General features: G+C 44.2%; 1 protein-coding gene and 1 non-coding gene across 3 annotated transcripts; one reads left to right on the forward strand and one right to left on the reverse strand.

Annotated features, from left to right (window-relative positions):
- Positions 1-12,072, reverse strand: ELOA (elongin A). 2 transcript variants are annotated; one of them, XM_010989820.3, is made up of 11 exons: positions 11,887-12,062; positions 7,436-7,492; positions 6,591-6,697; positions 4,995-6,183; positions 4,539-4,653; positions 3,614-3,769; positions 3,428-3,525; positions 2,421-2,601; positions 2,012-2,123; positions 1,333-1,514; positions 1-380 (listed from the first exon to the last, which is right to left on the reverse strand). In XM_010989820.3, exons 1-11 carry the CDS (start codon positions 12,037-12,039, stop codon positions 319-321), a joined length of 2,412 nt encoding a protein of 803 aa, XP_010988122.2. In that variant the 5' UTR covers positions 12,040-12,062; the 3' UTR covers positions 1-318. The 2 variants fall into 2 exon arrangements, with proteins under 2 accessions (XP_010988122.2, XP_064350006.1); XM_064493936.1 differs by lacking the exons at positions 1-380; positions 1,333-1,514; positions 2,012-2,123 and having other exon boundaries at positions 2,601-2,740; positions 11,887-12,072.
- Positions 12,073-15,025: 2,953 nt separating this feature from the next.
- Positions 15,026-15,190, forward strand: LOC116156979 (U1 spliceosomal RNA). Its single transcript, XR_004140944.2, has one exon. It is a non-coding gene; the product is annotated as a U1 spliceosomal RNA (small nuclear RNA).
- The last annotated feature ends 9,717 nt before the right edge of the window (positions 15,191-24,907 follow it).

Below are 24,907 nucleotides of genomic sequence, written 5' to 3' on the forward strand. Positions count from 1 at the left end.
TACAATCTGGGGGCAATATTTATTAATTAAAACTATGTCTTATAGTTTACAAAGAAGCTAATCAACAACAAAGGTACAATTGACCTTAAAATCCTCAGTGAGAATGAGGCTTCACATCTTCAGAACTCTGAAGTGCTCTCCAGTCAGGGAGGCAGTGGCTGCGGGCACAGGCACGGCACCTGCTCGCTGTGCACGACTTGGAGGCCAAAAGTTTCCACTAAGCCAAAGAGTCTGGTCTCCTTTAGAAGTTCCATTCCCCAACCCCCATCGTCCTTGTATTCCTCCCCCAACATTTCATCTCCAAGACAAGTCCTCCGTTTATCGTCGGGAGAATCTGTTCTTGAAAGCTTTAATCGTCTTGGCCATCATTGGGGCAATTTCTGTGAAAAGAGAAATAAGGCAGTTGTTTCGGATCCATGGCACTTTGGGCACCCGTAGTTTACAATCAAACCGAAGCCTTTCTACTCTTGGCTCTACATAGCCAGACAAATGGATACAAGCAGCAGTTACCTGCCAGCACCACCTAAAAGCAGCACCTGCCAGGCCGCTGACAATCACTCTCCACTTCTCACAGCCTCCCCAAGATTCAGACTGGCCCCTGTACAGTAAGTGGCAGAACTGGAATTCAATCCTTGCCAGACTCTAAAGGCCATTCTGAGCCGCAATTTAACTCTGCCTCACCAATATCCAAACCAGCAAAAAGCACCCCCCTCCTACTCGTGTCTGTCCAGTGTAGCAACAGGTCTGAGATGAGCTGAGTGCAAATACCACCCAAGGGCTAGCCTGCCCTCCAGACTAGTTAACCTGGACCCAGCCAAAGCCTAGGTCAGGACTCCCACCCTCCTGTGGGCCCTGAAGTAAATACAGAATAATGCTTACGGTAGGACACCCCCTTAGAAGACTGGAGATAGTCTATGGTAGTAAAGTTAGTAAAATATGAAATAGACCCAACTAGATATGGAAAATAAATACTGGGAAGCGGGGGTTATAAGGTTATAAAACTTCAATAAGATCATTTAGCTGTTAATAATAATAGTTATGAACTCTTTATGTTATTGCCTAGAGAAACAGGTTTACATTCAGGTTAAAAAAAATGATTAAAAAAAAAAGAGTATGAAAATGAGTATTCACTATGAACATAATTTCAAAATACACGTTGGAACTATGCAATATGAACAAAGCGGGGAGGAGGAGGCAGGGACGTTTAGACCAGCTGTGTGCAAGGCATCACATGTGCCACATCTAACACGCGAAGCATGAAGCAGCAGCAATGACAGCAGGGGTTCAAACACTAGCTCTGAAATATCTGAGCGGGAACCCCAAGTTACTTACTCTTCACAGTCGGTTTCCTAGGATCATAGGAAACAGTGCTGCTGACCACAGGCGCCGAGTGGGCGCCACTAGTGCTCGGGCCATCATAGGCTGGCTCCTCAGGGCTGGCGTTAAAGCTGTTGCTGCTGCCACTGCTGAAGGGAGCACGGCTGCTTCCCGTGGGATATGGCGCTGGCTTGATCCTGGGACACAGAGCACAGCTGCTAGTCCAGAACAGGAGAAATCTGCCCTCGGTGTCAGCAGCCTGAGCTGGCTGGTCTGAAGACTCAGTTCTGTGGCTCTGACCAGTGGACCTAGCACCCTAGATTCTGGTGATGGCTTGGAAATGACAGTGGTAGCCCTTCAAAATGAATGATGATCTCGACTAACTTCACTGTGTAGGTATAAATCTGCATTTTGCAAATGCTAATGTACTTAGATAACTTAGTCACCACAGTAATAGGTCTTTTGTTTAAATAGGGAAAGGGAAAGTATTAGGGAATGTTTCTCCGAAGTCAAGCCCTGTTCTCCATTTAATCTTGACCCCGCTGAAAGGCAGTCAAGGAAGCTGAGGCTCAGGGAGGTCAAGGTCAGCCTCCAGAACCCACTCTCAAGAAGCCATGCTTTCACCCCCAAAATGAATTGCTTCCTGCCCCTGGGCAGCTTCAGGGCTGAATGACAGGCTTTGGGGCTCTCTCACCTGATTTTCTCAGGCACAGCTGCTCCTCCTGTTCCAAATTTCTCCTGCCTCCTTCGAACATCACGAGGTGGCTTGGCCACAGAGTTGACAAAGGCCATTTTTGCTTGTCGGCCTGTGGGGAAATGGAGATCAATATTTGCCTTCTTGAGCTGAGATGCTGCTCTTATTTTAGTAATCTATGCTATTAAGAGATAAAGGCTTGAAAACAAGTGCTTCCAAAGGTAGGGGACTATCAGCCCCTCTGCAGGGGAGCATGGGTGGTGGCAGAAGAAACAATCCACCTCTGCCCTCTTCAGCAAATATGAGAGAGATTTAGGGGCCAGAGGTTCTACCTTAGCCAAGCCCACCAAGGCCCTGCTATTACCAGAGCACAGGGCTCACTACTCCGCCAGACCCGCCCACCCCCTACCTTTGGGCTTATTGGCATGTGCGTGCAAGATGTTCTTCGTGAGGACTCGGAGCCGCTGCTCCCGGGCATCCTGAAGCCGCAGGTACATCTCCCGCCACGACTCATACTCTTCTGGCCTTTCATCCTTAAAGTCTCGGTGACAATGAACTTTCCATAATTGATCTGTTTCTTCAATTAATACCTTAAATCAGAACCAGAACATCACTTACATGCAAGCCCTCTTACATATGTCTTTTCCATCCTTAATCACCCAGGGGTGACCAGTTTCCAAATGATTTTTGGTCTGCACAGCAGTAGTATTGTATTAAAATACCACAGTTCTAGGGAAAAAAGACAATCACTGAATTAAAAAAAATATTTAGTGTGATGCATTACATACTAGGTGCTTTTGTGGGGGTTGTGGGGCTCAGAGAGAAAACAACACAAAAATTAGTTTAAGATCAGTCTTTTCCTTTAGAAAATCAGTGCAGGGGAAGAATTGGGATGAAGTCAAACCCAGGCATTTCTCCAGCATTACACTGAACAGCAATGGCCGGACATGTTATAGATCCCTCAGAATTGGAGACAGCTAATGCATTCAAATGAGCATCTCCAGCATTAGGAGGACTTCAGGATAGCTCTGGTTTTCTCTAGAAGACACCTAGCCAATCTGTGCTCTTGTATTCACTGACTGTCAATACAAAGCTCCGTCCCCGCCCTGGATCCCAGGGGCTGTGCTGCCAGGGTTGTCCCTTAACCTCTGTGACTAGGCAAGCTCCATGGAGGTATGGGAAGTGATGCCCCCGCCCACCCCGTCCCCACTCCCACTGCCTTTCAGTCTCACCTTGATTCTAGCCCAAGAGGCCCACTTAAGATGCCGGGAGCAGGTGCTAAAAATATGCTTGTTTAAAAGCCCAGAACCGTAATCCCACCACCACCTGCCCATTGCTGTGGCAGATGCAGACAAAGCTATTTCTGGAGACATAAGCCAGAAAACTGCTCTCTTCCCATCCAAATAAGATACTTACGTGATTGTATTCCTCTATGCGATACAACTGATCAGGTGTACACCTCTCCAGAACAGGTTCAAGAACAGAATACGGGACGCCTCCCACTTCAAAGATTGCTGCAGATAATCAAACGGGAAAAGTACTGAGTAGTGGCCAAGTCGCCCACTGTCCCATTGCCCCAATGAGCAAGAGCAAGTGACTTACAGTCGATGTTGTTTTTAAGTATCCGGATGCACTGCTCATGCAGGGTCATCATTTTGGGGAGATAGGCACACTTGGAACCAGAATACACCTGCATCTTAGAATTCATTCTTCGTCCAGTGAATCCAGTTTCTTCCTCTTCCTGGGGTGAGGATAGTGCTGTAGGGCAGGGCAAGAAAAACAGGAATGTTAGTTATAAAAGGCACTAAGCTATATAGTGAAAACTCCTTCCCACCCTATTCCTCAGCCTCTCAGTTCCCTTTCTCAAAGGCAACCAATTCTACCAGTTCCTTGTGTTTCCTTTCAGTCTATGCAAAAATAAGCTAATCTTTATTTTATTCCTTTTTAACCAATTAATAAAATACTCAGTATCATTTTGTCATTTACCACATTTTAGAAATCATTCCACATCGGTGCACAGACTTTCTACCTACCCCCTCACCTTTTTTTTTAACACAGTGCAAAGGTGCCACTGTGTGGACGAACCATGATCCATCTTTTAGTCTCTTGCTAAGGGGCACTAATGTGGCTTCTAATTCCTTTGCTGTTAAAACTAGACTTTTTCTTAAAGCCCCTGTAGCACGTATAGAATAAAGGGCTGATGGTAATAGCAGCTAAGATTTAGTGAACACTATGTGGAAAAAACCCAGAGCTCAGAGCTTTACCAGCATGATCACTTTCAATCCACTTCATGGGCAGATACCATTATCATTCCCATTTACAGAATATGAGACTGAAGTCCAAGGAAATCAAGCTATTACCCAAGTTCATATAACCTGTAGTAGAAGCCAGAGCTGGGATTCAAACCAAAACCATCTAACTCCAGAACCTGTGCTCTTTAGGAGATGCACCAAAATCTGGTGACAGATCATAAATGAAGTAAAAAAATTTTTTTTCCCCATTAAAAAGAAAAGATACAGAAGATTACCTTTCCGCTTTGGTTGGAAGGAGGACATCAAATCAAGGGAAGGAAGGGGACGGTAATTGGCCTGTATCACAGGTAATGGAAGGTCTGGCAACGCTGGCAACGCGTCGCTGGGGACCTACAGAGAAGAGAGGAGTGACTGGAGAGCCTCTTTCTACGAACACAGTGTTGCCACGGCAGATGGCTTCACAGGCAGATCCAGCCTAGAGGAGGGGCAACAGCCATGCCTGACACCACCTACGTCAGGAGATAAGAGATGGGCCCAGCACAATGGGACACCTCAGAAAATACTTGTCTTGGGTACTACTGACTCTAGCAGCTAGAAAGGCCTGAAGAAAATTACTTCCAGCTGAAATTCAACAGGTCATGAAAAAGCAGACAAGCAAAACAGCAGTGGGGGCATCCTGGGAAGTTCTGCAGGAACAGGTGCTCTGAATGGGAAGGGGCTGCAAGGGTTACCTTTCTCAGCTTGGCTGAATTGGCTCCAGCTGGCGGAAGCTTCTCTGACTTGTTTTCATTCACCTTAGGTAATTTCTGAACTGAGTCCAAGTTTTTACTAGTGCTTTTCGAATCATTTTTTTTAAGTCCTTTTTCTCCAAGAGTTGTGGCTGAAGTTTTCACAATCTTCTTCTTTTTCTTCCGGGGCTGGTCATAGCTGAGGTATGACTCAAAAGACATGGTGGGCTGCTCAAATTCATCATCCATATCTGCCTCCTCATTTTTAGGGAAGGAGCCTGCTGACTTTCTATCCGATAGAGAAGGTTTTCCTTTCCCTTCTTGAGTCTTTAGGTTGTTAGAAACCTTCTCTTTCACCTTGGGCAACGGGTCTCCTGCCCCCTTGCCTATGTCTAAGCTTTCCAGACTTTGCTTGTTTTTGTCTGATTTGGTTTTCTCTGGGTCTCTATATTTTGGCTTTTTAAGGTGGTTGTCTGAAGCCACCTCCAAGGGGGGCAAAACCTTCTTCCTTGTGCTGCCCTCTTTTTCCTTCTCTTTCTTGACACCACTGGAGGGTGGTTTCTCCTTTGTGTCCCCTGAGGGTGGCCTCCGGTTTTCCTCTTTGGAGGTGGCCTTGTGTGATTTTTCTCTGCTCAAAGAAGACTTCTCATCTTCTTTGGCATCCACTGGACGTTTTTCTCTATGGGAAGATCTGTGCTCCTTGCTCTGACTCACGACCTCTCTCCCCTGGGGTTCACTGGGGGTCAGTCGTTCTTGACTGACCCCCAGTCTGTCCTGAAAGGCATTGCTGTGGCCTTTGCCAGGCTTCTGGTGTGGAACAAAGGGCTGGTGGTCCTCCTCCAGGGATCTGTAATGGTCCACAGACATCTGATGAGGACTAGTGGATGACGGAGGGGACTGAACGTGGCCATAGTCAGAAGATTCATGGTCCGAAGAGTAAACTGGAGAAGCTCTGTGGCACCTCTTTCTGTCGTCTCTCCTCTCGTGACTGTGAGATACTTTGTGAGGCCGCTCGAGCTCTGAGAGTTTTCTGTGTTTTCTCTGTCTCTGATCGGGACTATACGACCGGCTGCTGGAGGCCTTCCAGCTTTCTGCACAGTCCCCCTCTACCTCCTCCTCCTTCTGAAGGCCATCTCTTGGGCGCTTTCGAGAATTGCTCTTCTCAAAATCTTGTTCATCAGGCTCAGTATTTCTAAAATAAAAGAAAAAGCAGATATAAATCTCAGGATAATCCTTGTTCACAGGACAGAGTAACAGAACCTGAACTCACAAAAGAGATGAAGAGTTCACAGAGTTACAAACGAGGTCTTGGGACAAGGTTAAATGGATTCTGTTCAAAGATACTCAACTAAATTTTAAAATCGGGAAAACTCAAATATTTAGTGAATGGAAAATGACAAGTTTAACTACAGGATACAAAGATCAAATATCTTATGGATATGAAAATGCTTAAGCCTTTGAACATAGGGAAATATTTATTTGCTACATAAGGGGCTGTAATTTTTATTAGTTCACAATTATATAAAAATGCCTTTTAAGAACAGGTTACAAAGAAACATTCCAGACACAGAAGGAATAATAAAGAAAAACTTTTCTTACCGTTCCACAGGAACTAGCTTCTTCCACTGGGCCACTAGGTCCCTGGCAAAGCTTCCAACATGCTCGTGCTTTCGCAAGCTATTTACTGTTTTTCCAACACCGGTCTCCTACAAAGTTGACAAAACGAATCGTCAAGAGAGTTGTGGAACTAGGCTCACAATTTTGTAAAGAAATAAGGCTTCCTGCTCTCAACAAACCAATGCTTCCTTCTAAAAACATACCTGTCAAGTCTCAATACAAAATTACTGTGTCAATGCCCCAAACCTCTAATGACACACAGTAGCAAAATATGCCAGACTCAGAAGAAGAAAACACTAAATTAAAATACTTACAGAACTTTAACACTGCATACAGTATTTGAATCAATCCTTATAACAACTCTATGAGGCAGGAATCGGCTCCATTTTACAAAGAAGGAACACCCTAAAGTCACAGAACTTGGATTTGAATCTAGAACTAAATGCCAAAGCCAATGTTCTTTTAATTTTTAGAAAAAAATTTGAGGTAAATTTGACCATTTTAACCATTTTAAAGGGTACAGTTCAGTGGTTTCCAGAATATTCACAATACTACACAATCGTCACTATTTCCAGAACATTTCCATCACACTAGAAAGAAACCCTGTTGCTCCCAATTCTCCCCACCCCTGGCAATCACTCACCTACTTTCTAGCTATGGATTTGCCTATTCTGGACATTTCATATAACTAAAACCATACAATATGTGGCCTTGCGTCTGGTTTTTTCACTTTTAAAGCCCATACTCTTAATCTTACTGTACAATCTCTCCCACTGGGAAGGGGATGGGATATCATTATATAATATCTAAAATTACACAATTCTTACCGCAAGAATGTCTACTGTAATAGGCAAGGTGGAGAGTTTCTTCAAATATTTCAGTAGCTGCAGAGAGAATAAAATAAACATTAATTTCTATAAAATCATAATCATTCACTGGAATAGATAAGAATACCTAATGGTTAAGTGCTTACTCTGTTCTACGTGTTATACAGTATTAAGTATGGTTATTATCCGTATTTTACAAGTATGAAAATAGCCTCAAAAAAAGTTACTTGCCCCAGGATGCAAGCAGGGCAGGATTCACTCAGGTCTGTGGCTTTAGATTCCATGCTTTCAACCACTATGCTGCACCAACAGGAAGACGACTTGAGAGAATCAAACCTACCAACTCTAATAACAGTCATCCATAACTATCATTCTGCCCCAGTTTTGAGGAGAATTTCTGAAAAGGTGCCAGTTTTAGGAAATTACCCATGGACCCAGTACAGAAGAAAGTAAAAAGGAGAAAAGGTATCTTAGGAAAAGGGTATAATGTTTCCAGGAAAAGTCATAGTATTTTTTCGATAAAACTGGGAAGCCAAGACCAATTTCAGGTTGCTAGAATCAGAACTTTGCAGCTGCAAATGGTGGACATAAAATGTCAGAGTAGATTAGAGAAGTGATCTGGGTTTGGCCAAATTTCCTTTCTGTAGTCCCTTAAACTAGGTCAAAATCAGGATAGCAGAGCTGTTAAGACAGTTCCAGAGTCAGAGACAGGCTTCACTTGGCTCTGTCACTTCTTTGCGGGGTGCTCTTGTGCAAGTCAGTAACCTCTCTGAACTTCAGTTACTTCATCTCCAAAATAGGAACTGGATCCTGTCCCTACTTCACAGCATTCAGAGAGATGAGCCATACGCAGTCCTTAGCCATAGTACTAGAATGCAACAAAAGCTCAATAAATGCTTCTTACTAATCGTTTCATTCATCAACTGACTGTTCTTTAAATGCCTTTATAGTACAATATCTGATAATGAGATCTGCTCTTTTTCCATGTGTCGCTCAGGCTACAATTCACCATGGTGCTATTAGGTGGAGTAGCAAGTATGTTTTTCTGGTCGTTCTACTTCAATAATTACTGAAAATGGTCGCTAGGCAAAGCAGTTGGACCACATGTGATAATCTTGTTTGGGAAAAAAGTGAGAAGTCAAGTGGTGTATCTAAGGAGTTTCACCTTCGTAGTTGAGTGAAAATTATCATCTATTTCAAATTTGATCACCACCATCTAACTCAGGACAATGTATATATGTATTTCTTGTCACTCAAGCTATAGGTGTAAAGATTAATGCCAATTTGTTTTCTTAAAGGAAAATTTACAATTATTGAAAAGGTTAAAAACAGATTAATGCCATACCCTGGAAGGCATTTATATACTATCTACTGTGTCTGCTACTGTGCTAAGTTCTTACATGTGTTGCTTCATTTCATCCTCATTAACCAACTCTATAAAGTGGATATCATTCTCCCCATTTTGTAGATATTGAGACTGAGCTTAGTGAGGTCAGGTAATTTGCCTAACAAGCAAGTAAGTGTGTTTACCACAGCATGTACTACAGAACTCAGAGAAACATCCAACACAGAAACACTGTCCTTCGAAGACAGGAAAAGAAAATGGAGCAGTAGTTCATGTGCCTCTTAACATACTCAAAACAAAGCAAAAGAGTTCCCACTCAGTGTTACCTTGTCAGACAGTTTAGAGTCCAAGACGAAAGAAGGTCACCACCGGGACAAAGAATCCCAGGACCTCTACAAAGACAACATATAAGAACGGGGCCAGACATCACTGAAGGTGTGTTCATCTCAAAGCCTAGCACTAATTGGAAGAGTAAATGCTGCCTTTATACTTGGTTTTGGGTTGATAAGAGTGACTTAAAAGCAGACAAAAATAAAACCCTGGAGACTTACAAACCAATTTAGCCCAATATAAGAGAAAAAGGGCTTCAGAGCCTCTCTACTTTCAATGAGGTTTGAGAAAGAACAAAGCATTCAAAAAGTAAAGAACGCACTTTGGGCATCCTCATGTAGGTGGAAACTTGCTGTTATCAAACCCAGGGACCAGTGTAGGGTTTGCAAGAACTGATAACAGGTCATTGAGAAATGTCAAATATTTGCATAGTCCACGCTTAAGAATCTCAGTTGATCTTTGCACACTGCTTCAACCCAAAGAGCAAAAGATGTAATAATGTTGACCCCTTATTCTCCACTTGCCTTCAAACTGTGCTCTTGGTAGTTTCCATACTTAAAATGTAACATGAGACAAATAACTTTACCAGCCATGAAAACTATTTCCACGTAAATAGTAAGAACCAAGCGACCCTGGTCTGCCTGATACTTTTTTTCTCCAAGAAAGCCTAGATCACAGATGGAAAACAGTGACAGTTAAACATCTATATTTAATGCCAGAAAAATCCATGAACATAGGTGTGGAATCAACTCTTTGGCTAATAATGGTTTGAAATCAAAATTTAGTTGCAAATTCAGTACTGCTATATAATCATCTTGCAGTTTCAAGAACAACCTGTGGGAGCTTGTTGGGTTAACAGAAGGTTGAGAAGAAGGCCAGTGTGCCAGCTTGCAGTTTTCCCTCTGCATTGGCTCATTTGTGAATGCCAACTATTGTGCCCTTCACGAAAATGATCTTCATGATGCAAAGCCAGAAGTTCAGAGTGATTTTCTATCTGGGAAGAGAAAGCCCAGATACTCACAATAGTCATTGATAGTTCAAGTAGGATGAAAAATCAAACAAACTTTTTCTTCATTTGAAATTTCATACACATCAACTATTCAAAAAGCTACTTCAAAATTTAAATTCTAGTGGGAAAATGACTATAGGTTCTACATGGTGCATTTAAAAAAAAAAAAAAAACCTGATGGGAGACCAAATTGAGGGGTTTGGGGGGGGGGTTACATAATATTGCTTTAAGGTTTTAAAAATCAGACACAAACCTACAGTGCTTGGGAAAACAAGCTAGTACTCAGAAATAATGACCATTTTTAGATGCCCACAAAGGGTTACTGTAAAAAGAAACTTGTAAATATGCCTGTCCACTAGGTACTGAAGCCACGATAGAAAATATAACACAAAACTAGTGAAAGCATTTATTTAAATTCACAGACTTTAAGCTAAAATATCTTCCTGAAGAAGTGAATCTTTAAGCTAGGCATGAATGAGCAGAGTTAAAAAGTGATCTGATAGTGAGATGCTGTGAGCAGCCTTTAGAAATGGAGGGAGAAAACGTCACTTATGACAGGCTGGAAACAAGCTGAAGAGAAAGAGGGCCTTCAAGAAAAATCGTAGAGTGGAGATTTATATCTACTGAGCATTTCCGTCTTTTGGTTTAATCCTAGGAAGAAGCAGGTGAGGAAACTGGTTTAGCAAAGAACATCCCCCAGTGTAACCCCGTGGCTGGTTAATGGATTAGATCTCAAATGTCCTCAACCTCTTGAATGTTGACTGCCTCCCTATATTACTACTACTTCAAAAACCACTATGTGGCTCAGAGATCCAACTCTTCAGGACTGTGCACTCTAGCTATAATGCTGACAGAGAATGTCAAACACCTTGAGCGTTTTCATCAGTGTATTTCACTTAAAAAAAAAAATTCTAACATCCACCAGATACTCTCCCAGACACCAAGAAGCGGGATGGCAGAAAGTCGGAGAGAGAGAATAATGCATTTAACTTAAGAAAACAGTTGGGGGTGGGGGGAACTACCTGAGTACAACTAAAAATGGTCGCCCATCACTCGCAGCAGCCAGAAACGGTAGCTCTTACCTTTCTACTTTCAATCACGGCCAGAAGGAAATCTAGCTCCAACTCCTCTTTTTTTCCCTTCCAATTACAACCTAAGTTTTTAGCTAGGCGACAAAAGGTTTATTTTGTTTTGAAAGAGATTTACTGAGAAAGCGAAAAGGTCGACGTCCTAATATCAAGTCGAGAAGCAATTAAAACGTCTCTTTAAGACGCAGGAGCACAAACGGAACCTAGACTCCATCGAGCACAGGCAGAACCACCTTCTCTCAACAAACATGAAAAGACACTAAGAAATAAGAAACATTTCGCAGGACAAGGAACGGAGTGGGCAGGAGTTAACTCCAGGCGAGCTCTCCCGACAGAAAACAGCTGGCCCCGGACGCCAGGGGAGGGCTCCCGGCACGCGGTGTCCGCACAGAGCGCGCCCTGGCCCGCCCGGAGCCCGCGGGCGGCCCGGCCTGGCCCGGGAAGCAAGGAGGCCCGGCCCGCCGAGGCGCGCCGCCCGACGAGCTGGGTCCCACCGCGTGGGTAGCGGCCAGTGGCCACGAACTTCCAGATCGCAGGCCGAAGCCCAGCGGGGCCGCGCTCCGGGTTCGAGCCTCCACGGCCTCAGCTGGTCGGGAAGGGGCAGCGCTCGGGCCTGGGACCGTTACGGGGCCGCACCGCGCCCAACGCCCGTTGCGCTCTGCGCTGCCCACCCGCTCACCTTCTTCGGGTCCGGGTTCGCCGCCAGGCGCGCCTGCAGCTTCTCCACAACTTGGAGCGCCGACTCCGCCGCCATCGCTGTCACTGGCGCGGCCTCCTCGCCGGAACTGGGCTCGCGTTGCGTCCTCGGGCCGCAGCTCCGCCCTCCGTGCATCCCCGGCGGAGACGGAAGCGCAACCGGCCCCTTCCGGAGCTCGGTGAAGTGGCGGGGGCGGCGCGGGGCGTGAGGGCCGGCCAGCTGCAGGCCCCGCCCCCAGGGCTGGGGTCCCCGTTCCTGAGCGCGCACCCCGGGCAGCGCGCGCGGGGAGCTGGGGACACTTAGTCCAGGCGCGCCGGCTCCGCACTGGTCGCCGCTGGGAAGCCCCGCATCTGGTCCTCAGTGTGCGGAGCCAAGGCCTGGAAGACCTCTCCGGTGTCTAGCCAAGCTGAAATGAGGCCACAGCGCTGGACCCCAGCTTTATAAATCCTAACCCGCCCCCATCCTCCGAACGCTGTGAGCCACGCCCTAAAGAACACCTGTGTGTGGTTCTAGGGTGGGTCCGCCGCTCAGGGAATCAACAGGGATTAACGCTAGTGACGACACTAGATTGGGCGCACTAAGGGCCAGTAGGAGCTTAATTTCACCCTCAGTACAACCCAGTGAAACGAGTTACATTATCCCCATTTTACAGATGAGGAAACTGAAGCTCAGGGAGACTAAATTAACTTGCATGTGGTCACAAAACAGGAAAGAGGTGACGCTGGAATTTGAATCTAAACAGCTCAAGTCCACTGTGAATGCACATCTCTGAAAAGGTCGAGGAATTGAGGCCCAGAGGGAGAAACGGATTTGTCAAAAGCCGAATAGTTTAGCTACATGAGGTAATAGCCTGTGTCTCATTTTCCCCCAAAACAGTGTCTGGTACGGAGACATCCTACTAAATACTTCTTGAATGAATGAGTGAGTGAATGAGTAGCTGTTTCCTCTAAAGCAGTAGGGCCTTAATCAGGCCAAGCCAAGACACCATCCTTGAGGTACCCTTACCCTCATCCTAGGAGCGCAAAATTTTACTATTACAAGTATTACTACTAAAAAGAACAGTTTAAGATTGGTTTAAGATACCAGCATCGATTACATCGAGTTTGACTAGAGCATATCGGATTACATCATAATCAGATCACTGTCAGCAATTTGGCAATGGATGAGCCTGACCTCTCACCCAATGTGGGAAAGCCCAGCGGCTCTTCAAAAAGAAAAACAATATAAATTGCTTCTTCAAATGAGATTTCATTCATTATGTTGAGAAGCCCTCCCGCCTGTGTTCTCACCTCTCTGCTTGGTGCTTTTTCCTCTGCAACTAATACTTTCCAAGGTGTAAACTGTCCACTTATCCTCTCTTGCCAGGGCTGTTTATTTATCAAGTGCAGTGACTGACTTGTCCAACTTTAAATTTCTGTTGACCAACACAATCCAGTCCATATAATCAGCATTGGATAAAAAGTCCTTAAAGATAAATGATCACCCACTTGGTGCCCTAAGAAAACACATCAAACTGCGAGTGAGGAGACTTGGATTCTAGTTCTAGAGTCTCCCTCTTCTGTATAGCAAATGTTTTACACTTCAAATGCCTTCCATTTTGAAAGTGTTGCATTGGTGTAATGGAAAAATGGTTCCATTCTTTAAGCAGAATTGCTAAGTGACTGAGTGACCTGGGACACAAGAGACATTTTGCACATAATGTTACCCAGGGAGATCTCAACAACCAGAATGAAAAGAAACAATGTATGGTGCTGGGGGCTACTGGAGAGAGTGTACCCCATCCCTCCACCCCATCTATGTCCCCTGAGGAAGGGTTACTTGCAAAGTAAGGAACACTTACTCTTAATACTTAAGTACTTCTCATATCAGTTAATTATGTCGTATGTGTCATCCTGATTAAAAGGAAAGTTTTTAACCAGTTCTAAAAATGATACTCTGTATATGTTCACTGGAGATGGTTCACCAAATCTTTGGTTTATGCAAGAGTTTTCAACACCTGAATGAGTTCCCTAAAGTCAGAGGCTGTTTTGTCCATCTGGATCAGCAACACCTAGAACACAGGTGACATTCCATGAAGGTTTCTTGAAAACTGAACTAATTATTATTCACCTTAAAGCTAGCCCAGAGTATCATCTGAAAACCTGAGGGGGATTCTCTAGCTCTCTTACCTGTACTATAGAGCCCCCTATGAAAGGACTTAAAAAACCATCTTTAAAAACAACAACAAAACATTGTCAGAAGGCATGTTTAAGGCTATACTTGGGGAGAGAAAATAAGCAGGGAGGATCTCATCTTTTGCTATGCACACTTTTGACTTTTTGCAACAAATATGATCTATTTTTATAATGAAAACAACTTAAAGGTATTTTAATTTTTGGAAAAAAGCAATCCCAGGCTAATTGGCACTAGGGTCATTTAAAACACTGAAAGATAAGTGAAAAAAATGTCTTTAATAGCAGAAAGGAGCCCGTGCCTTTCATGGAATGGTCAAGTGGGATTCTGTGGGCTAGAAAGTGCGTTGAGTGAGGCATACTGGTGAGTGGGGGTTTCCCCCTTGGGCCTCTCCTGGCTTGCGCTCTGCCATTCCTCTGTCTTATGAAGTAGGCAGTACCTGCGGTTTATTGGACGATAGGTGTAAAGGACACCGGGTTGGGGCTCAGTGGCAACCTGAGCTCCAGTCCCCACCTCTGCCAATGCTAACTGTGGTCAAATTACTTAAATTAAACTGGTTGAAATAATTTCTTTATAGATTTCTTGTGAGGCTTATTAATATGTTAAGTAACTAATATAGAGTAAGTATTTTTAAAAAGCAATTATTAGGGAAAATTCATTGCGTTGGTAAAGAGAATATTGTATTCTTCTGTAAAGGAGAATGTAACACCCTCCATCTGGGCAGTTCTGCTCTGCACGGCTGTAGCTGCTGTTCTCTTCCCCAGTGGGCTCGTGTTTCTGAATTAACTACATTCATCTTTGTTTCACATCCTTCAGACATGTTCAGTTGGTTGTTTTACTTAAGGATGGCATCTTTCTGAGTTTCACAGGCTGTATTTGCCCTCTTCAAATACAGTAATGCAAATGGAGACTGCCAGCTCCAGGGAATGGTGTCTGAGATTCAAATTCCACACTTTTTCTGGCAGGAGAGAGACCATGATCATGAAGGGGGTTCTCCCAGGGCGAGGCTCATCCATTGCACTCTGGATGTGCTGACCCCTGTGATTTCCCCAAATGTGGGAAACCTGACTGCATAATTTGTGGTAGTGGGGGGACTGCGTTCATGCTTCCCCTAAAGAGAAAAGAAAAAAAAATCTACACCTTTCATAGACTTGCCTTGAAGTTCCATTAAACTCTCTACTGACTAGTTAAGGATATGAGGCCTAGAAACACTCTGAGGCCCTTTGTTTAAAGAGGGCAGACTGAAGCATTCTATAATGTCCATGAAGAATAGTCCACTGAAAATTTGTATTTACCAGGGGGGAAAAAAAGCTACCATAAAAATTAAAATGTAACAAGCATATACTTTGATACTTTTATACTATGAACTAATATAAATTGTATCTGAGTAACCACCTTCCCTTAGCTCTTTATCTTGTTTCATTTGTGTTATGGGGTCTATCCCAATTTGAAATTGCCGTATGTAGTAGTTCATGTTTTTATAGTCTCTTCCAACTATGTAATCTCTGTGAGGCATCACTGTGGCTAAAACTACCTAGAACCTATTAGGCACTCAGTATTGACTGAGTTGAATGAAAACTCTACCTCAGAGAATTATTGTTTGGATTTAATGAGATTATATGTGAACACACTTGGCAAAGTGCTATCAACCAAGAATGTTATTTTAATTAATCCTCACTATCCACTTTTCAGATAAGAAAATTGATGCTTTGGAAACTTAAGGGACACATGCCCTCAGCCCCCAAAACTGAGCGTGTGGTTGTGGTCCCCTTTGCTGAGAATGCCCTTGGAAGGAAGTTGTTAGAAAAGTGCGAGCAAAAGGCAGCTGGCCTGGAACACATGGGGCCAGACAGTAAAGGGAAGGAAAGGAGAGGGGGCAGGGAGAGGAAGGAGAGATTGACTGATTGGATTAAGTCTGGGCTGATTAAAATTTCACCCCTCCCTATCACCCCTCACTAGCAAAGGTCTATGAACTCTGAGTATGGGTGTCCACAGATTCTCAACAGGGTCCATGACTCCCTCCTCCTTTTGGGAAAACAAACCAACAAACCACAGGGTTAAGTAGAAAAGATTAAGGAAGCAGCACCACAGCTGGGGTGGGAAAAACAGTGCTGCTTGTTGAGTGCCTTCTAGGCTGCCCAGCTCTGTGCTACCTTTATGTGTCATCTCTCCACCTTCCAACAACCTCATGAGACATGTTAAAGATGGAGAACCCAAAGCTTAGAGAGGTTAAGCAACTAGCTCAAATGTAGCAAAAGACAAATCCAACACATGAACCAGGGTATGCTCAGCCCCGAAGCCCACACTGGCCAAATTCCCTGTCTGAACACCTGGGTCACCTCTCCTTCCCTGACTCATTGCAGGACTCTCGTGAAGCCTGCTTCCTCATCTGTTAACTGAGGAAGCCTGATGTGTCAAAGTAGTGATAACAATAACAATGATGTAGCACTACTACCAATTCTTGGCGCTTACAATGTGCCACACATTATGCCAAACAGTTTGCATTAATTATCAACTTTACCTGCAATATATAGATCATATAATCTCTATTTCACAGTTGAGGAAACTGAGGATTTGTGACCTACCCAAAGCAGCACAGCCGGGAGTCAAAACTAGGTCTGTCTAGCACCAAAGCTCAAGCTCTTTGACTTTAAGCTGCCTTGCTTCCCCTTGCCAGAGAAGCCACTTGGGGAGACACCACCCAGCTGACACACTTCATTCATTCATTCATTCATTCACTCCAGCTCTGGTGTTGGAGTGGATGGAGAAAGGGGGAGGACAGTACCAGATGAATCTGGTGAGGAAGGCAGGGCAGATTATGGAGGGTTTTAGAAACCATGATAAGGACACTGTATTTATTGCAAAGTTTTATGGAACCTAGGTAGGAGAGTGATAAAACCTATAAATTATTTTAACACTGCAGACAATGTATCAAGAAGAAAGGACTACAATTAATTTGATACTGTGCTTTAAAACAAACTTAATCCCTTATAACAGTCACCAGATCAGAGGGACCTGACTTAATCACCTTATATAAAATAGTGCACACGTGCACACACACACACACACACACACCTCTGTCACCCGATTTTTCTTCAAAGCGCTTATCACCACCTGATATACAGTTGACCCTTGAACAATGCTAGAGTGTTAGGGGTGCCAACAACCCTCAAAACTCCACATATAACTTTACAGTCAGCCCTCTGTATCTGTGGTTTCCCATCTGTGGATTCAGCCAGCCTCATGTGGTAAACGCAGTAGTATATGTATGGAAAATTATCCACCTATGAGTGGACCCGCACAGCTCACACCCATGTTGTTCAAGGGCCAACAGTATTTTATATAGTGTTTGTCTCTCCATCCCTAGAATATAAACTCCATGAAAGCAAGCACTCTTTTTGTTCACTGCTTTTATTCATCACCACTTAGGACAGTGCCTGGCACACAGTAGGCAGTCAATAAATACTTATTGCGTGAACAAATAACAAAGGTATGTTATACTCCCCCACCCCACCCCACCCCACCCCCAAAGAAGAATCTACATCTCCTGTCTATGTGTGTTCATCTCCTCAATCAATATGAATGTTGGCTTCTATTCTCACCACTCCACTGAAAATAACTTTTCTAAGTTTACCAGTAAAATCCCAGTTGCACTATCTGAGGGTGTTTTATCGTGGCAGACCTCTCTGCTATATCTGACATTGATGATTTCTCCTCTCTGAGAAACTGCACCTGTTGGCTTCTGTGATACCTCCTCTCCTGATTAACTTCGAAGGTTTCTGACTGCTCCTTTTCTGTCTCCTTAAGTCTCCTTTCCTACCACTTCTCTCCCCTTAAATGCTGTAGTGCCTCTGGGTTTAGTCCTGGGCCTGCTAATATTATGATTCTGTATTCCCTTTGGGCATTCTCATCTATTCTCATGGTTTCTGCCACCATCTATAAGTTGGTGATTCCCAAATATGCAGGTCCAGTCCCAAACTTTAGAGTGCCTGGATGGAGTTAAGAATCCCTCTGAATGGACATTCCCTCTGGCTGTCCCCCATGCCCTATGGCTCAGCAGTTTCTAGACAGAACCTGCCATCTTCTCCTTACACCTCCTTCCTTCTGGTGAGCTAGGAGCTGTTGAGACCAAGGTAATGAAGAACACTCCTGCCCCAGGACCTCCATCTGCTTCTTCATAAAGGGGAGGGCAAAGATCTGTTTTCAGCCTACGAGGAAATGCAGGGAAGCACCCCCAGCAAAATGGCCACCTCCGTAGCTCACTTCCTGGAGGCTCATCCCATCAGCCCTGAGTGCTGCCGGCACCCAGTGGCTCTGCTACAAACCTTCGCCCTGGCTGTTTGTTGGGCAACTCCACCTGGGGGGCCCCAAGGGCATCTCAAATGTAAGGTCATCCTCCCTCCCTCAATCACTGTTCCCCACATCAACAGCAGGTACCCCCAGCCTTCCAGGCTAGGAACCTGAAAGTCATTCTTGATTCCTCTAACTCATCCTGGTGATTTTCATTCTCAAGCGTTTCTTGATTCCATCTTCTCCTCTAAATTCCTACTGTCACAAACCTTCTCGGGCTCTTAAAAGACGTCTGCTCTCTCAGACTTTCTCTGCACACTTCTCTAACAATTGCTTACTGCTTAGACTCCTTTTATTTGTGGAAGGGGGCATTTTTAGACAGAGCATGGCAGGCAACAGGATCTAACAGTTTTGTTTTCATTGAGGTTCTTTTTATAATCAATTTTTTATGTTGGTGACAATTTTTTTTTAATTTTGACATACAGTTTCCTTTTAAAATAAGTTTACTTAAGTAAAAAAAAGTGGATAAAAATTAAGTGTATACTCAGTAGTAAAAATCATGAAGATGGTTCAAGAATGACAGAAGTTTGGGAAACAATAAGATCCAAGACCCTTAAGGTAACACATTAGCTTGAACCATATGAAACTGAGGCTATATGACTATTCTTATTTTGACCTACGAAAATGACAATTTCATTTGGGTCAACCCACTAGGGTCCTATGCTTTCTAGCTCCTGCCAATGTTCCAGCACAACCATTTGCCACTGTCCTGCACACACAATATTATGTCTCTGCTCTGTGGCTTTGCCCAAGCCAGTCCTTCCACCTGGATACCCACACTCTTAGGACTCAGGTCTCACCATCTTCAGGAACAGTCCTGTCATCTGTCCCCCAAAGCAGGTGAGGCACTCCCCCTCAGTGCTTCCTTAACACAGTTAGCATGTCTGTCTGCATATTTGGCTCTGTCTCTCCTGCTAGCCTTTAGAGCAGGGTTTTTTGTTTTGTTTTGTTTTGTTTTTCATGAATCCCTGTAGCCTCTGCTTGGCACACAGTAGCACCTCCATTAATCTGTAGCTAACCAAGTGAGTGAGTAAATGGGTATCTATAAAGAAAGGAGTCCTAACTCTGCCTGGAGGGCCAGAGGAAACTTCAGAGAGGAATCATTTGATCTAGATCTTAAAGGATGAGAAGGAAGGAATTTGCCAGGTGAGTAGTGTGTGGAAGGCCACTGCAGGTGAGGCAACAGCAGGCAAAAGGAACTGGAGGTCTGAGAGAGTCTGCAGTATTGGAGATAATGGTTGTCAAGTGGAGGGTATATGAAGGAGAGCCCAGGGACAAGGCAGTGCTCACAGTGTATCCCCCACCCAACCTTGGTCAAGGTACCCTGAAACTGGTAACACAACCACAAATACTTCCAGTGGATGTTTATCTAAGGGGTGTGAAGACAAAACGCAGGTAATTTGAGCACAGATGCAAAACCAGCCACACAGAACCACCATGTTCAAGTCAGCATGACCTCCAGCCATACAGAACCACGATGCTCAAACTAGCGTGACCTCCTTGCAGCCCTCAAGGAACTTACTCTCTAGAAAAGCCATCGTGTAACCAAAAATCAGAGAAACTGCCACCACAAAGACCAGGGTTTTGTTTGTTTGTTTGTTTTAATGGAGTTGCTGAGGGTTGAATCCAGGACCTCATGCATGCTAAGCATGCGCTCTACCATTGAGCTATACCCCCCTGCCAATAAAGATCAAGTTTGATCAGCAAATCCTCAGGAAGACCACTCCTGGGAGCAGAGTTGCCTAAGACAAGCAGATTGATTCAGAGATGAACATGGGTTAGATCCCCACCAGATAAGAGGTTCCTCTGACCTAGTTGAAGGCAGACTACAATATCTTGTAGTAACTTATAGTGAAAGAGAATATGAAAACAAATATATGTATTTTCCTATATAATTGAAGTATTGTGCTGTGCACCAGAAATTGACACAACATTGTAAACTGACTATACTACAATTAAAATATACATATATATAAAGGCAAACTAGTTATGGCAAAAACAATAAAAATCAAATGGGAGACAGTGTTATTAGGAAAAGTGGGTGCTTTAAATACTTCCTCATTTAAAGGATAGCCTTATGTGGTGGGCATTATTGTCCCCATTTTACAGACAGAGAAACTTGAGGCTTGGTGAGGTAGTAGGAACCACTGGGACTGGAACCTAGGTCTCTAGCTGTGAAAACAATGTTCTTTTCAGTTCGAGACGAAAGAGACTTCACTTCACAATTGACCAACATAGGAGGGAGGACCCTCTATGTCATGAGGGAAAAGGGCATATTCAATTCCAGGTGTAAATATGATATGCACAAACTACCATGGGGCCACTCACAGCTCAGGCTTACCATCCTCAGCCTCACATTAGGATAATTTCTAGGCAGTTGGCTATCAGGGTTCCAATCTCTCCCTCTCTCAAGCTTCAGGACCTCTTTCAGTAAACTTCCCTAATCACCTGAAAGAATCACTGTTCCCTTAAGGCCAGTCAATTCCTCTTTTTACTTCCTGGTTTTAACGGGGCAAGACACAGAAAAATCTCTCTCAGTTTGTCTCCTTATCAAAGTAGGGGAGTAGTGCTTGTTGAATGAATCAATACTACTTGTGCCAAGAACTACAAAATAAATAAAAAGATATCATACTCTTGAGACATGACTTGATTCATTCAATTTATTTACCGAGCCCCTACTCTGTGGCAGGCATTGTGTTTGGTGCTGGGCCTCCTAAGATGTGAAGACAGCCCCAAAGTTATAAGGAGTCCAGACTAGTGGGTGTAATATTATTCAGAAGAACAATCCTATTAGGGAAGCCCTAAACGTATCAGCAACTAGAGGATGATCCAAAGACTTGAAACAAAAGTTCTACTGAGGAAGAGGAAACTTCTGTAGATGCATAAAAAGATATTCAACCTCAGCAGTAGTCAGGGAAATGCAAATTAAAACCACAGTGAAATACCATTTCAAACCCACTAGACTGAACTAATAATACCTAATAGAAATACTGGGCCAGCAGACCTGAAGTTGCAAAAAATACACATGACCCGGGACTGAAGGAGTACAGGTACAGCAGGCACTGAGTAAATATTTTGCTAATCCAAGAATAGAAAGGCTGCAGCAGAGATAGCAAACTGGCAGCTCATGGGCTAAATACAGCCTGCTGCCATGTTTTGTTTGCCCCCAAAGTGTTTACAAAATTGAACTAGTTGCCAAGAGTTAAAAATCAGGAGATTTCACAACTTCTCTCAAAAAACTGTTAAGATCTAGCAGTTTTTGGCCAGTCTACAGGGCAACACGTGGCTAGAGCTGGGTAGGAGCTGAACCCCACCTTTCACCGTGTCCCCACCACTCTCCAAGCCGCCAGCACTAGGGCTGTTGCACACACTGCATTACCTTTAGCCTTGAAGCATCCCCCCTCTTCAATTGAAGATTTCATGGGATCTGCTCTCGGGCATAAGATTCAGAAACTTGTATTACCAACTCTTCAACGGGGCCAGGAACTATAGCGAGAGACAATATCTTCAGCAAGGTGTTTACATATCATTAACCCATATAATCTGGCAGGAAACCAGGGCTCAGAGAAGTTAAGAAATTTGCCCAAAGTGTTACAAAGCTGGAATGCAAACTCAGGAATCTCTGAATGAGCTAATGTTGATAAAGCACATTCATATACTTAAGCACTTTTAAGGGTTGTATATGAACTAAATAATTTAATTCTCACTTCAACCCTGGGAACAATTATTATCTCCACTTTATTTGTGAAGAAAAAAAAAAAGAAGAAGAAGGCACAGAAGGTTTAATGACTTGTCAAAGGTTACCCAGCTGGTAAGAGGCAGAACAGGGTTTTGAGCCCAACAGCCTCACTGGAGAGCCTGAATCTCAGCACAACCCTGACAGGACTCTGGAGCTTCCACAGATCAAGCGCCTACCTCCCAGACCTCGGACCTCGCCAATACACAGTTCAGTGCCTCTCTTTCAAGACCAACATTTTGTGTTAGCCTTTAACACCAAAATGGGATACCACATCCCATCGAGCAAAGTATTCCCCTCCCACTTAACGATACACCGTGAAGCACTTTCCAGATCATCATGGTCTTGAATTTCTATGGACACACTGTAATTTATTTATCTCCTTATAAACATTTGTTTCCAGTTTTTCCTTACTTAAAAAAAATGCAGCAGACATCCACGTTCAAGTAAATTTGTGCATGTGAACATAACCTCTGCAGGATACTTAGAATTATGGGGTAAAGATCATGCACATGTAAGATTTTTATAGACATTGCCAAGTTGCCCTCTAGAAAGGCTCTATCAGTGTACATCCCCAGCAACACCACACAGAGGCCTGTTTTCCATGCCCGTGCCTCCACTGGGTACATTTTTCCTGTTTTCTGTGCACTGCGCTCAAGCTATTTCCCTTAAGCTGCCTGATTATAATCAGTTCAGCTTCACCAGTATGATTACAAGTATAAAAAGAACAAAACAAAATAATCTATGTCTAATTAAAAAAAAGGTGGGGGGAGGAAACACACCAAAATGATGGCACTGACTGGGTTTATGTGGATGTGATGTAAGTGATTTTTTTCTAGTATTTCCCAAATATCCTTAAATGAGTGTTACTCTGATAACAGTAGGGTAAACTTTCTCCCTGATGTCCCCTATTCCTGTACCCATCCCCTTTGATTTTTTTTTTTTTTTTTTTTTTAAGAAAACAGGCCCAGAGTGTGTCTTTGGGGCAGCATGGAGGAGAGAAACTAAAGAGACATGTCTCCTGTCATCAGCCAGATTTTGTGGAAGAAGTGCCAGCCGTCTCTCTACCTGCCCACCTGCAAGTGGATAGGGAAAGTGGTAAAGAAAAGAAAACAGCTGGAACTACTCAGGGCCTGAGGCAAGGTGGAGGAGATTAGGGAAACCCTGTGGCTTAAAGCTCAGAAGGCCAGAAAGAGAGTGGACAGATATTTATAGAGGCCTGTTAGGTTTACAAGGCCAGGAAACTCTTCCTAAACCTGTGTCTGCGCAGTATTTCTAATTCCAGGAAACAGCACCATTATTCTCCTCAGTTTCCCAAACCTGAAGTCGGGGGCCACCCTAGATTCTTACTTGTCCACCCCCGTCACCAGATCCTGTTGACTGTATCCTCCTAAACTCTCTCAGAATCCATTTGCTTTTCACATTGCCTTAGTTGGGGCTCTCATTCTCTGTCACCTGGATCACCACCTGGATCACCGTCACCACCACCACCTCCGTTCCCAGCTGCACTCACTTCCCCCGGGGCTGTCAATTCAGCGTGTTTCCGACCTGCCAGTCTGATTTGGGTAGAACACTTCCACAGTCTGCGGTGACCTGCAGCCCTGATTCTCAGCCCTGGCCTCATGTTGGAGTCAGCCAGGGAGTTGCTGTGATGACCCCAACACACCAAGTTCCCATATCCTGAGATTCAGACTCAGCTGGCTTGGAGCTGGGCCCAGACTTTTGGTTTTTAAAGCCTCCCGGGTGATTCTTATGTGCAGCCAGGACTGAGAGCTGCTGGTCTCCAGGTTCCTCTGTGCGATGTTCAGGAACTCCATGTCATTCAGTCTTTCAGCAAATATTTATTATTGAGCACCAGACACCTTGAGCACCAGACACCTTGCTGGCATGAGGCTAAGTGAAGAGTAACACTTAGGCCCCTCATGAAGCCTACGGTCTATCAGGGTCAACCCGGCTGTTAGTATTTAAACCTTATTTCTGCCTCCTCCCACCTCCCACTCTTTATTCCAGCCATTCTGACTGATTTGGGATTCCCCAAACTTGCCCCACTGTAGCCTCAGGGCCCATAAACGTGCCACTCTCTCAACCAAAAACCTAGCCTTCAGACTCCTGGCCTAGTTAAGACTCAGCTTGAGAACCACTTCCTCTGAAAAGGCTCTACCTGCCCCCGCCCCCGAACCTGCCCAGATTAACAGTGCACCTGTCCGTGTCTATGGCTGTCATTGTCCATTTCATTATCTGGCACCCTCACTAGACTGTGAGCTCCTTGAGGGCAGGGATAATGACTAAACCATCTCTGTATCCCCAGTGGAGGCCCTAACTGTTTGGTGAGTCCATAAATAAGTGAACCTGAATGCCCAGGAGGAGGCTCTGTATACGAGGCATCCACATAGGACAGTATATGGTATGAGCAAGTTATGAGCAGACTGGAAACTAGTTAGAGGAGGCTTACAGCTCCAGAAGCTTCATGAAACCAGGCTCTGGATAGGAGGTTCCAAAACAGACAGCTCTGCAACCATCAAGAAGGCAAACAGATATCTACATAGTGGTAGTAGTGACAGTGGTAGCAGCCTCTTGCCTTCTCTTTGAAGAGGTCGTGTATGTGGTGGAAATAACAGGAATTGTGTTCTAATTTGTATCCTAAATTAGACATTTGCTTGTGATGTGACTTTGAGTGCAAATGGAGGTACATACCGTATGTCTAACTATCTAAAAGGCATCAATTAAACTAATGGACCATTTAAA

The sequence above is a fragment of the Camelus dromedarius genome, chromosome 14 (assembly GCF_036321535.1).
Source record: "Camelus dromedarius isolate mCamDro1 chromosome 14, mCamDro1.pat, whole genome shotgun sequence".
In the NCBI taxonomy this organism is placed as follows: domain Eukaryota; kingdom Metazoa; phylum Chordata; class Mammalia; order Artiodactyla; family Camelidae; genus Camelus; species Camelus dromedarius.

What these genes read in the sequence shown, in the direction of transcription:
- ELOA (XM_010989820.3), bottom strand. Translation starts at nt 12,039, where the DNA reads ATGCACGGAGGGCGGAGCTGCGGCCCGAGGACGCAACGCGAGCCCAGT. An exon ending in ATTCAGCCAAGCTGAGAAAG is followed by an intron (nt 4,654 to 4,994) that starts GTAACCCTTGCA and finishes TCTTCTCTGTAG; the next exon opens with GTCCCCAGCGACGCGTTGCC. An exon ending in ACTTAAAAACAACATCGACT is followed by an intron (nt 3,526 to 3,613) that starts GTAAGTCACTTG and finishes GATTATCTGCAG; the next exon opens with CAATCTTTGAAGTGGGAGGC.